The sequence below is a fragment of the Delphinus delphis genome, chromosome 16 (assembly GCF_949987515.2).
Source record: "Delphinus delphis chromosome 16, mDelDel1.2, whole genome shotgun sequence".
Classification (NCBI taxonomy): domain Eukaryota; kingdom Metazoa; phylum Chordata; class Mammalia; order Artiodactyla; family Delphinidae; genus Delphinus; species Delphinus delphis.
This window is the reverse complement of record NC_082698.1, coordinates 13,738,666-13,753,728: the sequence shown is the minus strand read 5'-3', so window position 1 is coordinate 13,753,728 and position 15,063 is coordinate 13,738,666. Positions and strand designations below refer to the sequence as shown.

Below are 15,063 nucleotides of genomic sequence, written 5' to 3'. Positions count from 1 at the left end.
AAATACTTATGCTACCAGTAATGTAAGTGCCACCGCTCTTGCTTTCCCTCCTCAAACTTCTCTCTCCTCATTCTGGGTTAACATGTCAGTACTCTTGTTTCCACCAATCACTACCAAGTGGATGGCAGACTGAATCATTTATTCTTTTTTTTTTCTGTGGTACGCGGGCCTCTCACTGTTGTGGCCTCTCCCGTTGCGGAGCACAGGCTCCGGACACGCAGGCTCGGCGGCCATGGCTCACGGGCCCAGCCGCTCCGCGGCACGTGGGATCTTCCCGGACCGGGGCACGAACCCGTGTCCCCTGCATCGGCAGGCGGACTCTCAACCACCGCGCCACCAGGGAAGCCCAAGTTCCATTATTTATGTATGCTGCAGCTTTTTCCAAAGGGCTCTAACACACTTCAATTTTTTTTTTCTTCCTTCCAGGAAATAAGAGAACAATACTTACCTTTCATTAAACTCTCTGAGTAAAATGAATCATAATATTTGAAATCAGATCTTCTCAGACTAAATCTTTTGTATAGTTCATTGCTAGCACAGCTACATTCAAGCACAGAAAAACTCCTGCACAAAACCATAATCTGATCTTCAAATGTCATTCCCATAACCCCATGCTTTGTCTTCCTTCTACACCTTGGATACGTCCACCTAAGAATGTTTTATATTTCCTTAGCTACTTTCCTTGAACCTACAGTATGCACACAGATTCAAAATATTTACACATGATGGAAATCTCATGCAGATCAGCTCCATATCATGAGCTGTTACAGTTCAGCCAACTGGTGCCTCATCATTTCCCTGGAAACCAGTCCCAGAGCCATGGAATACCCAATAACCACATGGCAACAAAGTTAAGGCCAGAACATGAGAAGCTCAAAGCTTATCTCTAACATGAGAGGCAAGTCATTACTCTGGTGAAAGGCTCAGATAATGGATGTGTAACATGACAATGTTCCACAGCAAGCGGAAGCATCAACTCACACAATGAGAGCACTGAATAGCAGCTGAAGAGAAATACTAATACCATGATATTGTTATTTCAGATGGTATACTGAGATGTAACCTAGATTCTTGAGGTCTTGAGGCTACTGGAAACATGCAAAAATCCTGTACTCAAGCTGGACTTTCCCTCATAAGTTATGGGATGGGTATCCCTAAATATAATTTCTTTCCCCGACATAGCATTTTATAGTTTACAAAATTCTTTTGAAAAATTGTGCCATTTGATTTTAAAATCCACTTGGTTAGGTTAGTAACATCACCCATTTTATAGATGGTGAAAGTGAAGCCCAAAGAGGCTAAGGAACTGCTAATAACTGCTAGTAACATACAGCTACTAACTGAATGACATGGCCAAAATTTAAACCCAGATCTTCCGACACCAAGTTCAATGAATTTGATACTATTCCATAGCTCCCTAAATCAGGTGATCCGTAATTCAAAGTGACTGCTTATTCAACCTCAAAAAATATTTTTATATGTCATCTGCAAAGTTCTTTAAAATATAAAAATAAAATACGAAGTCTCTGCAAGATATTTACCTCTTGTGCAAACGACTCTGCTTTCTTTCGAAGGTCCTTCTCCAGTTCCAAGTTCACTTGCATTTCCTCATACTCTTCTACTGCTAGCATGGACACTTGAGAAGACAAGGAAAAGAAAATGGACAATACGCCACACAGATTATCAAGAATACGGATGAAAAATGGTGACGAAAGATTCCTTATTCAGGCATATAAGCACCCACATTCATTGCTGGTTGGAGTATAAATTGGTAAGACCTTTTTAGAGGGCAACTTGGCAATATGAATCTAAAATCTAAAACTATTCATACCCTTTGACTCAACAATTCCACTTTTAGGAATGTATTTATTCTTCTAAAAGAATAAATCATGAACATATACAGAGATTTAATCGCAAGGGTGCTCTGTGCATCATTGCTGAAAACAGTGAAATAATCTAGATGGTCTAACACTGAAGGATCAGTTAAGTATGCTGTGTACAAGAAATATTCTGCCATCAAAATTACATTGTACAGGCATATTTACTGAATGGAAAGACATTCATGATGTATTTTTAAAATGAGTTCATTTTTGTTTTTTAAAAGCCACATACAAAACACGTCAACAAGGATTTCACTGAAAAGGAAACATGTGAAAGGCCAATTACCATCTTCATTAGTAACCAAGGAAAAGGAAAGTAAAACCATAGCTACCTTTTTATACTCACCAAAGAGGCAACTGGCAAAAATTTAAAAGTATAGCTATATCAAGCTGGGAGAGAATACAGAACAATGGAAACAAATACACTGTTAACAGGAGTATAAACTTATAGATCTACTTTAAAAATAATTTGGCATTATGTAGTGAAATTGAAGATAAAATTTTACCTTTGGCATATATCTTAGTGAAACTCTTGGATATGTGCACCAGAAGACATGTATAAGAATTTTCATAACAGCATGACTTGGAATAGCAAAAAAACTGGAAAAAACTCAAACATTCACCAAATGGATACTGGATAAATGAATTTTGGTATAGACATTGAATGAAATATTATACAGCAGTGAAAATAAACATACCACAGCAATACCCTTCAACATGATGAACCGGACAAACACAAAAAGCAGCAGAAGAACATATACAAAATTATATCATTTATATAAAGTTCAAAAACATGCAAAATTAAACAATATGCTGTTTAGGGATATATATATATATGACAAAACTATAAATAAAAGCAATGATAAAAGTCCAAGGAAGGAACACAAGTAGAGACTGATGTTCAGGGGCTTGTAAAGCACTGATGGGCAAAAAAGATATTTCTTTTGTTGGTATTTTATTTATACTCCATATACGTTATAAACATATTTAATAAACAACTCAATGTACATATATAGGTTTTTTGATTGAAATATAGTTGATGCACAATATCATATGTTATAGGTGTACAATACAGTGATTCACAATTTTTAAAGGTTATGCTCCATTTATAGTTATTATAAAATATTGATTACATTTCCAGTGTTGTATAATATACCCTTGTAGCTTATTTTATACATAATAGTTTGTACGTCTTAGTCCCCTACCCATAAATTGCCCCTCCCCCCTTTCCTCTCCTGGAAGAATAAACACTAAAATGTTAATAGTGCTTATCTCTGGACTGTAAGGGTTGAGTTTTAGTTTTTTTTACTTTTCCCATATAAATCTATACTTTCCACCAAAAAATATGTTACTTGAATAAAAAGAAAAAATGTACATATGTAAGTTATTTCAAAGTGTTCTCCATGTTTATAAAGAAGAGAAACAGCCTTAGATCCATGTGGGCCCAGAGTCAGAGCTTTGAATGAAAGAATCACTGTGGACAGAAATCTTCAAAGGGACGATACTGTCAAATAGGAGCAACATGAATTCTTTCCTACTTTTTGATATTCTGTGACCTATTCTGTTAAATAATGATGTAGACGGGACAGAGGGAGTGATGACGCCATTACCAACTAGGAACCACATAGGTGGACAGCACACTAGCCTCTCCACTGGCTTCCAGCAAGGCACTTTCAATCCTGAGCTGAGTCATGTCAATAAAAACCTTTAAAAAGGCTCTCTTAATGGCAGCTTTCACAAACTGTTCCTCCAGGGCACTTCAGTCCTAACTGATTAAGGACTGGTTTGCTGCGTAATGACATAGAATTTCAAACTCTGTACTCGGTCAATCTACTGCCTCCTCAGAGGAAAGACTAATAGTCTTACTCAAGTAAAGCAATGAAGTGGTGGTTTGTGATGTGAATTACAGGTCCCTGAGAGCTAAACGATTTTCAAACCTGTTTAAAAAAAAAAAAGAAATTTCACAAAGAAAACAAAGAAGATTATGACTATCTGAAGCCCTGGGCAAGATAATTAACTTTCTATTCTATGTCCAGAACACTATAATAAAAAGTGAATTTTCACATGACCTGGCCCTCTTGGATTCTGAAAGAAATTCGGTTGGTCCTAGTCATGTATTTATTTATATAATCTCTCTCTGCCTAGATAAGGGTCTCCCTGAAGGCAAGGTCCATGATATTAACCTCTGCAGAGCCCTCTGTTTCTAGCACAGTGCATCACGACTGAAAATTCTTCTACACCATTTCTATCTTCTTAAATGCATAAAAGGCAGAGGAAATGTTACAAGCTAGTGCATCTCCCACACTTAGCTACAAGGTCCTTTATTTACTAAAAAAAAAAATCTCAATTCATGAATGACACAAAGATGGAGAACTACCACCAATAACAATAGGGAAGGCCCTGGGTCTGAAAGGTTTCCTTTTAGTGTTGTAGCTTCTGAACTAGGAAAGACAGTGGCTGAGGGAAAAAAGGAGAACAAAAAAAGCATAGTAAGTCCCCTCCCTTAAGAATTATGTTTGCAGAACTGCACTTTGCTCCTTTGCCCTAAACCAGGGGACATAAGAAATGGTCCCATGAGACTTGATGCTGTGTTTTATGACAAGTATGATGGAATCAAATTACACAGAATTTTCTCTAGAAGTAGCCTCTGGAGAAAGTTCCTTCTCACCATGAGACCAGGTCTGCTTCTCCTGACCAACAGGTAAATTTTTATATGATTCATAAAAATGATCATGAATCTCTCATCACTCTGGCTCCTAGAGAGCTCAGAGCCAGACTTCAGGCACACAGGCAGGAAATGTGCAAGAACTCGGAGTAAGTAATAAGCACTTTGTACATTAACATATATTCTCACTTTTCCTTTGTCCCATTTTCCATATCCTCTTAATTTAAAAGTTTTTCATATAATGTTGCATGTATTTATGTAGATATCCTAATCTCTTCTGGATCGAGGAGAAGTTTACCAATTAACCTACCAGATATATAAACACTGAGGGGATAGCCAATATGGCCATGGTCCCAAGATATATGTAGGACAAAAGAGTATTTAGGTTTGAAGTTTCAAAATGAGTGGGTCATGAATTCCTCAAGCAAAAGCACTTTTAAATGTCCCCAGACTCTCAGGTAGGTGGAAAAAGAGCAGGAATGAGAGAGACTCATTGCTAGAAGTTAGGAAAATACAATATAGAAGATTTTTGCTACAAGAATCTTTAGACACCAGTATAAAACAACACAAAATATATATAAACAAAATAAATTACATATATATTTGAGGGAAAAGACTGGAAATACATACCTCTATTGCATTTTTCTAAGACTTTTCTCTGTTCAAGAACTTCCGAATTTAAAACATCTTTTTCTTGTTTAACTTTATTTACCTAAAAATGTGATATTTTGAGGGGAGAAAACATCCAAAATTGTAAAACATGATATATGATGATGTGTGATACTTAAATTGCTATTCAACTTTCAACACGATGTTACATTAAAGCAGTAATTGGCTTCACTGTGCTAGGCTTCTATTAAAATGTTTTTAAAGCCTCAAAGTAACTATTTAATTTAGGATGTACATCTGGAACTTCTTTACATATTCCAAATAGTACTGGCATTGGTTCCTAAATATGGCAGTGTTCTAGCCGTCCAGTGTAAATGATTGACATTTTTAATGCAAAAATCCAATTAGACTGCACCCGGAAAATACTTGAATCATTTAATCAGAGAGCCAATATTCAATTTTGGTATTCATTTTAAACTCTGATGACATTTGGCTTAAGTAAAAACATACATAAATTTTTAAAATAAAAAAGACTTTGAACTTTGACTTTTGGCTTAAACAAAATACATATGAAAATCTCCCCCCACACAAAACTTAAATTTCTGAAATAATTTTTGGCATCTATCAATAGGAAAAGAGAATATCATAGTATAGTTTTAAAAAAAAGAATGTAAAGTTACATGTACCAAGTGGATAAATCTCAAAAGCATTATGTTGAATTAAAAAAGCAGGTTTATATAGTTTAAAACACTCAAAATACTAGGTATTGTAGTGAAAATGTAAATATATGCATTGAAATGATAAAAAACAAGTTCAGAATAATGGTTGTTTAAGGAAACAGTGCAGGGAGTGAGGAGAATGCAGTTAGGGAGAGATGCACACGGGTTTCAATACTATGCTAATGTTTTATGTATTAAACTACATAGTAGGCATATGGAGGTTCGTTATTTTGTTTTTTACACTTTTCAGATGTCTGAAATAGTCATAATAAAAATGACTTCTGAAATGGCTTCCAATAACACCTCTAAGTGGGAGGGGAGAGAATCATCGATAAATAATTATAATTGAGGATTGGAATGCATCAAAATGTCTTTCTTTCTCTCCTATGGTTATACTCAAGAAACAAGCTAAGGTAATGGTCCCTGAAAGGGACCCTGAATCCATCAGCACTTCCATATGGTCTGTGAACTGGTTTCCTTTAGTATAAGCTATATTGTTGTTTTTGGTTTAAATTAGTAACCAGTATACAGTTCAACGCTTCTAGAATGTCATCATCCTTCTTCCCACTCACACTTACTGCCACAATAAGTAAAAGCAACTGGGGATGGGAGGTTGGTGGTCACTGCTTTCCAACGTTTTTCACATTATGGCCCTTAAGAATATGTGTATGGGAACTGGGGTAACTGAAAGAGGCTGCTCACTGAAGGGGTCAATACCCTGGCATACCTGTAAGCCATTTGAAGGATATCAAGGTGCTATACACATCAGTTGGGAAGCCTTGGGCTACAGACTCTGAGAACCACTGATACAAGTTAAACCGAGACTGCAAAGGCAGATCCTTGAAGCCTCATGCAAAGAAGGCTAATTATGTGCTCCTGCTCTTAAAGACAATTCAAAAGGAAAAATAAAAAGATTCTCCAAATACCCACTTGAACCCATTCTACCATCTATCATATATGCCTGTGTTGGAGGTACAGAGGGGCATAGCCTTTCCCAGCTGAGTCAGCCCTCCATCAGAGAAGCAAAATCATTCTTCACCAGCAGCAACAAAGTGTATGACTTAAATGCAGATATCACTGTCACAAATCTGCCTCACAGTGAAACACACGGGACAATAGGAAACACTTCAATGCTATTTTACTATTTTATTTCTTGAGCTAGACAGTGGGTACATGAATGTTCATGATCTTATTTTCTATACCTTTTTGTATGTCTGAAATAGTGGGGACAAGAGAAGATTAAAATTGGTACATGGTTCTCATGTCAGAAATTAGCTTCCAACAGCAAGTTTTTGACTTAGCCTGTCCCCAAACACCTTAAAAGACTAAAGGTCTTGCCTTTCAGGCCTAAGATACATACTTCTTCAATTACTTCTACAAGTTTGCTCTTGAGATTTTCCAGTTCAATGGCTAATATCTTCTTTTCCTCCTGAACAGATACAATTTGATCTCGAAGTTCTGCATTTTTAAAGAAAAAAATAAGAAAAAAAAAGCCTTATTTTTAAAAGAAGAAACCAATCTTGTCAGAAGAATTGAAAATGCCAATCCATGTGCAGCTTATGGTCAAAGTTATTCCACAATTAAAAGGAAAATGAAGTAGCAAAAGACAATGGAAATATCACTTCTCCCCCCCTGCCCCGCCAAATATAGCTATGTTTCTAAAATTTTGTATCAGGCACGCTCACTATGTTAAATATACTAGATCATGTTTTCTCTGCAATATATCAAACCTGTATTCTAGGAAACTATCTGGCATTTTAGAAGTAGAATTTTTTTAAGCTTTCAGCAAAACAAATTAAGGCACTGTACTAATTTCTTTTTTATTTTTTAATGGCCATGGGCTTTTGTCACAATGCAATACAAACAAACTGGGCAGCTAATAATTTGGAGATTTTGATTTAAAGAAAAAAATCCTGACTTGCTGCCAATTTACAGCCCTTAAACATTATTTGAACTGACTCAAAATAAGACCGATTTGAAAAAGGGTTAATTCTAATAATTTTCTCTCCAGGGTGTTGGTGTTTTGTTTCTTAATTTACTTCATATTTCATATTATTGAGATTTAATGAAAACTGTATTACTAGAGTGAAAATACTAGCAACTGTAAGTGCAAAAACTTCTGGTGTTAGATTAAAGTTACTTCTACCACTCAAATGTTAAAAAAAAACATGGATTAGCACAGAGTACTTAAATTTATACCCAGGCCCACACACTTCTGCCACTTAGCTTTTAAGTGCTTTTAATTTCTTACCCTTCTCCAAGGATACTTAGAAACCTGCTATGTGGTTATTTATTTATAAGTTAAATCAAACTTTTTACATGAACCCAGCTTAATTGAAGGGTTCTCAGAGACTTTTTTTTTTTTTTTTGCGGTATGCGGGGCTCTCACTGTTGTGGCCTCTCCCGTTGCAGAGCACAGACTCCGGACGCGCAGGCTCAGCGGCCATGGCTCACGGGCCTAGCCACTCCACGGCATGTGGGATCTTCCCAGACCGGGGCACGAACTCGTGTCCCCTGCATTGGCAGGCGGACGGACTCTCAACCACTGCGCCACCAGGGAAGCCCTATCAGAGACTTACTTTAAAACCACTTTCTTCACTGGCTGGCTAATCTTAAAGAAGAACAAGAGACCATACCATTCAAGACCTAACAGAAGGGAGAAATACAAACAAGAGGAAAGCCTTTAAACTTTCTCTCCCTTCCTACCAGCATAAATATGATTTTGTCTTAAGTTAGGGGGTAGAAAGTCAGGTTAAGATGGCTTTCTTTTTACTTCCTTCTTTATACTTCTTGCTGAAGTTTTATCTACCAAACAAGCAAACAAGTATTACTCCTGACAGGTACAGTAAGTTAAAATGCTCCAATAGTTACTGAGCCCCAAACTGTTTTCCTACATCCTTAACAATATATAGGGGGGTGTGTGTGTGTGTATTTATTTACTAATAAAGTTAATGTGTATTTAATAGATGTAACATGTGATCTTGCCTTACAGCACTACTTGGGGACCACCGCAGTTGCTTAATACTACATACTGCTTTTAGCTCATTGCCTGAATCATATGGGAAGTTCTTGGAGGGCAGAGACTAAGCAATTTGGGGAGGTATCTTCCCCAAAGATTCCAACAGAGAAACAGACTAACAGGAGGTGTCAGCTAAATATACTTTTATTCATTCTTACTTTCATTTAACAAAAATATCTTAATACACAGTCTTATCCTTTAGAAGTTTATAGGCAAACTGACTGCTTCTGTCAAGACAATGCTTTCAAAAGTGCCTAATCCCAAACAAGAAAGTACTCATAAAGCTATACATCCATCATGCTTCTCAATCAGGCCACCCCCTGTGACAAATAGTCAGAATTCTTTCCAAAGTAGGAACCAGGCATCAATATTTTTTGAAATTATCATGTAATTCCAATGTGCAACCAGGGTTCAGAAGCATTATCCTAACAGGAGTCTAAAACATGCTCAATAATTAAGCCAGGGATCCTACCCTTGATTTGCTTCTGACACTGTACTGAGACACAAGTCTCGGCAGCACCCTCAGGGTCCATGGTTGAATCTTCATCATCAATGTTGATCTCTTCAGTTATTACATCTGGCCCCAGCTTGGCCATGTATAACATGCTGATTCTTTTCAATGCTTTATTTTCTTTATTTAACTAAGGCAAATATAAAGACAGTTATTTTAACAGCAGTCAAATGAGTGTCTTGCCACCTAGAGGGGTGGGATAGGGAGGGTGGGAGGGAGACGTAAGAGGGAAGAGATATGGGGATACATGTATACGTATAGCTGATTCACTTTGTTATAAAGCAGAAACTAACACACCATTGTAAAGCAATTATACTCCAATAAAGATGTTAAAAAAACTGAGTGTCTTGGATTTTCAAACAATAGACAAATTAACTGTATTTTTGTCTTGCACATTCATCAACATTCACAGCATGAAGTAACAATTAGAAGAGTCATTAAATAAGGTTTTTTATACTTTTTAATATTAAACTTATTACTTTAAGTAAAACCTATGCCTTATAGCCAGCAGCATGTGAAAATGCTAGTTATAACTGATAAATACAAGAAGAATTAAGATGAAACACCAGTATAGATTAAATAAAATTTCAATTTATTCACAGTCATTAAAAGTCTTAATTTAAGACACTTTCTTTCAAGCAAATATTTTGTTTGATGCTGTGCTGTGAACATCTTTGAAATGTTTGTTTGCCTGGCACTCTCTGTTTTCTGGACACTGACACTCCTCTTCACTGTTCCAAATGATTTCTATGGGAAAAGCCAAGTTCTCCCAAAGCACAACCTACCACTTTGGCCATAGCTATAATAATTAGTCCAGGAATTAGGCACATAATCCAAGCTTGGTCAATTAGATCCCTTCTCTAGAAATTTGGAGACTGGAACAGAGAGATGAATTCCTTTCCATGTGTCTGGATATACAGTAGCTACTGGCAACCACGTTACACTACTGAATTGAGGAATAGAGAAAGGCAGTCCACAGCAAAGCCAAAATGGAGCCAATGTGTAGGAGAGACAGAGAAAAGCAACAGACACAGGGTTTGCCACAGGGCTCCAGTCCATTCCTAAAATGCTCCTAGCTCATGGATTCTATGGGATTCTCCAATATCCCTCTGAACAAATTCCTACTTTTCTTTCCTTTTCTTGCTTAAATTAGTTCAAAATGTGTTTCTATCTGTACATAGAGTTCTAATAATACACGATAGAAGAAAGTTCAAGATACGTTTCTATTATCTCTATCTAATTCACTGCAGATAAAGGAATCCTAACTCATTAATGTATTTGTTATCCCCTGATGTAAAAATGAGTTGGTTATCAATTACTGTTACCTTCTTCAGCTCCTGTGTTTATGTGCACATAAATGTTAGTACGAGGCACACACGAAGACTAAAGTTGATCCAAAGTCCACAGAAGGAAAATATGGTTTTGCTTACGTGTTCTCTTCACAAGACTAAAATATAAAAGGTCTTCTCTTATTTGAGTATAAAGTATTTCGTATATTGATTTCTCTAGTATAAAATATAAGATACAGAAATGTGTTTGCATTTACTAAGGGCCGTTGGCCATCAAGACAAGTTCTTAATTTAATAACTGACACTGGAAATAAACACAGACAGAAACAATTCACTGGAAAGCTAAATGCCCTTCACTGCTGTAAACCTTATGCCAGAATAAGATGTTTAGTATGGTATTTGTCTGGCTTTGGTCCTTCATTTGTGATCATGATTAGGACCCTTCAGGGTTTCTCTCAGGGAAAGTCCAGCCCATTTCAATTTGGGAGATCTGATTCTTACCCCAGTAATATGGAAACTACATATACCCCGAGTAGCGTGGTCTGGAACACAAGAGCATTCCCTAGAGCATTCCCTGACCTCTCTGGGGAATCAGGAAGAATCACTTAGAAATGGCTATGAACCATTCCACAGATTCTTCCTGGGAAGGCTGGTGAGATCTATTCAAGGAATCAGACACAGACCTTTATTCCCAGTTCCCAGCCCATAGCTCCAGCTTCTAGCTCTCCATGTTATATTAGAGGATCAGGGATAAGATATAAGACCCATGATTTCCCAATCCCTCTTCCTTCAGATGGAAAATTCAAGTAAACATTGTTGTGTGTTCTTTGAACCATGAATGCTAGAGCATGGCACTAGACGCTCAAGGACCATCGTCAATTCTCAAATGATGACATCTTTTCTGAATGCAAGGAGAAAAGAACAATTTAAGAAAAACTCAAGTGAAAAAACTCAAGACTTAGTTTGTAATTCTGCCTCCTAATATTTAAACTAATGGTTCCCAACCCTGCACATTACCATCTGTAGAGTTTTTAAAAAAAAAAACTCCCAACATGCAGGCCCTCACCAGACCAAAATCTCTGGCAGTAGAGCCGAGCATAGCACGTTTTCAGGGCTTCCCAGGTGATTCTAATGTACACCAATACTACAGATAATTGACATAGAGGAATGCAGTACTTGAGTATGCATTTCTATAAAATTAGTATAGCAGAGTTAAGAACTCAGCTCTGCAATCAAATTCTGTCTCTGCCTCTAGGATAATCTAATCTTTCAGTGTCAGTTTTCTCATCAGCTAACTAAGGATAAAAATAGTCTCTATCCCATAATATGAAGATTAAATGAGATATATATATAAAGTATTGTGACTGACATACAGTAAAAATTCAGCAAATATTAGCTATTAGTAACAAAAGAGATTTAGTCTGTGTGTCTAATTTTCCTCTGGAAGTCATTTATCAGCTAGTTTTCTTCAACCAAGGTATTCATCTATACAAAGCTTCTTTCCCCAGGATTCTCATGAAAAACTGAAAATACTAATTTTTGCCATCTGGTGCTCCCCAGGCCACCATCGAAGTAATATTTAATAACCTAACAGTTAACAGTTCTGCCCTCAAAAGAGTTTTAATGCCTCTATCAAGCCAGGCACCAAAGTCTACCAGCTACTATTTGGCTGTAATACAATTACTCTATTCAACAAAGTTACTATCTCCAGAAAAAAGCCAAACAAAATTGCAAACGTCTTCTCTAAAACAACATTTTCACATTCTGAAAGAAGAAATATAAGACTTATACACATTAAATCTTATAACCATACTAAGTGGAAATTTTTGAGAACTCTGAATTCACAAATTTGGGCTGAGAAATTTCACTGCAGTTATTATTCATCAAGTTATATAGGTTAACGGCATACTATTTGGGATTTAGAATCCTTATTAGTTACAAGGCAAAAATAAATCTTTCGTAACCCTACAGTAACAGAATCTTATACTATATTCAAATTTAAATAGGGTTTTTATATTGAGCACAGTTTAATGAATATTTAAAGATACAAAATAAGCAAATTAAACAGACTTGGATCATACGATTTAAATAACTGGTCTATAATTATCAGTTTAACTTTCACATTTTAGCAAAGGAAAGCATCCACACTTGCTTTTAAGGAAATAATGCAGTCAAATTGTATTTCTGACCCACCTCCTAGACAAATGGAAATAAAAACAAAAATAAACAAATGGGACCTAATGAAACTTAAAAGCTTTTGCACAGCAAAGGAAACCATAAACAAAGACAAAAAGACAACCCTCAGAATGGGAGAAAATATTTGCAAATGAAGCAACTGACAAAGGATTCATCTCCAAAATACATATGCAGCTCATACAGCTCAATATCAAAAACAAACAATCCAATCCAAAAATGGGCAGAAGACCTAAACAGACATTTCTCCAAAGAAGACATACACATTGCCAAAAAACACATGAAAGGATGCTCAACATCACTAATCATTAGAGAAATGCAAATCAAAACCACAATGAGGTATCACCTCACATCCATCAGAATGGCCATCATCAAAAAAAATCTACAAACAATAAATGCTGGAGAGGGTGTGGAGAAAAGGGAACCCTCTTGCACTGTTGGTGGGAATGTAAACTGATACAGCCACTTTGGAGAACAGTATGGATGTTCCTTAAACTAAAAATAGAACTAGCATACGACCCAGCAATCCCACTACTGGGCATATACCCTGAGAAAACCATAATTCAAAAAGAGTGATGTACCACAATGTTCATCGCAGCACTGTTTACAATAGCCAGGATATGGAAGCAACCTAAGCATCCATCAACAGATGAATGGATAAAGGAGATGTGGCACATATATACAATGGAATATTACTCAGCCATAAAAAGAAACGAAATTGAGTTATTTGTAGTGAGGTGGATGGACCTAGAGTCTGTCATACAAAGTGAAGTCAGAAAGAGAAAAACAAATACTGTATGCTAACACATATATATGGACTTGAAAAAAATAAAAAAGGTTCTCATGAACTTAGGGGCAGGACAGGAATAAAGACGCAGACACAGAGAATGGACTTGACAAGGGGAGGGGGAAGGGTAAACTGGGACGAAATGAGAGAGTAGCATTAACATATATACAGTACCGCATGTAAAATAGATAGCTAGTGGGAAGCAGCTGCATAGCACAGGGAGATCAGCTCCTGCTTTGTGACCACCTAGAGGGGTGGGATATGGAGGATGGGAGGGAGATGCAAGAGGGAAGGAATATGGGGATATATGTATACATATAGCTGATTCACTTTGTTATACAGCAGAAACTAACACAACATTGTAAAGCAATTCTATTCCAATAAAGATGTTAAAAGAAACTGTATCATAAGAAACATTCCATTTGTCATTAATTTGAGAGCAAACACTTTAGAAAAATAAGAATGTACAGAAACTCTGCTGCTTAGAAAATGAAAACTACTTCCAAAAATGACAATTAATACTTAAATCAGGATGTGCTACTTTCATTTATTGATCACACATATAATGAAGTTTCCAAACTTTGCATTCAAAACTGTAGTATCTTCCACATCCAATGAGCACATCTACAGCATTTAATTGAATAGGGTATTTTTGGTTTGTTTTTTATTCTAAAGTTCCTGAGTTCACACCGTATCCTCAAAAACAAACCGTAAGTCCATTTTCAAAAGAGCTTCTTAAAGAATAGAAGACAAACTCTAAGTTAAGGATCCTATTGTCAATACTAAATTGTAAAAATGACCCTAGAGATTAGTAACACAGTTGTTCAGAAGCAGGGATGAATATAACAGTCACCTGGCAGCTTTTTCAACATTCACATGTCTGGGTCATACTCCCAGAATCAGTGGGTCTGAGGTATTCTTAAGAAATCAACCCTGGTCTACACTGACAATTATGACATGATAACTGCAGGTTAGAGAGGTGAATTCTCTTGCTCAAAATCAACTGTTAAATAAAAAAGGGGGGAATAGCAATAAAATAATTTTTTAAGGGGACCAATGATTAAAGTCATCATAAAGAAAGTCTGTCCCATTCTCACTTTAGTCCTAATTCTAGTTCATCCTGTCATTTAAGATGAGACAATGGCAGTCCAGGGAACAGAATTAACTTGGCCAAAGTCACATATGTCCAAAATTATACAATTAGGAATAAAACCTGTACATACTGCCTCCCAAACCACTGTTTTCCATAAACTGCCAGTCCTGAGAGGTAGTCAGTGCTCTCACTTTGGATGTCCTATTGCAACAGGAATACTTGTTAATAACAAGAGAAAAATACAGAAACTATCCTTAGCCACTACAAGATTCAGAACAACTAGTATGCTCTGAATACA

At 36.5% G+C, this 15,063-nt stretch overlaps 1 protein-coding gene across 6 annotated transcripts in view; it reads right to left on the bottom strand.

The window, feature by feature from the left end:
• The window catches only part of SHTN1 (shootin 1), a 103,139-nt gene that overhangs the window by 55,855 nt on the left and 32,221 nt on the right, over positions 1–15,063 (bottom strand). For all 6 annotated transcript variants that reach the window (XM_060034002.1, XM_060034005.1, XM_060034004.1 and 3 more), the window contains 4 exons: positions 9,365–9,533; positions 7,234–7,331; positions 5,176–5,257; positions 1,542–1,636 (listed from right to left, as the gene is read on the bottom strand). In XM_060034002.1, coding sequence (XP_059889985.1) covers positions 1,542–1,636; positions 5,176–5,257; positions 7,234–7,331; positions 9,365–9,533 — 444 coding nt within the window. The remainder of the gene's footprint in view (positions 1–1,541; positions 1,637–5,175; positions 5,258–7,233; positions 7,332–9,364; positions 9,534–15,063) is intronic.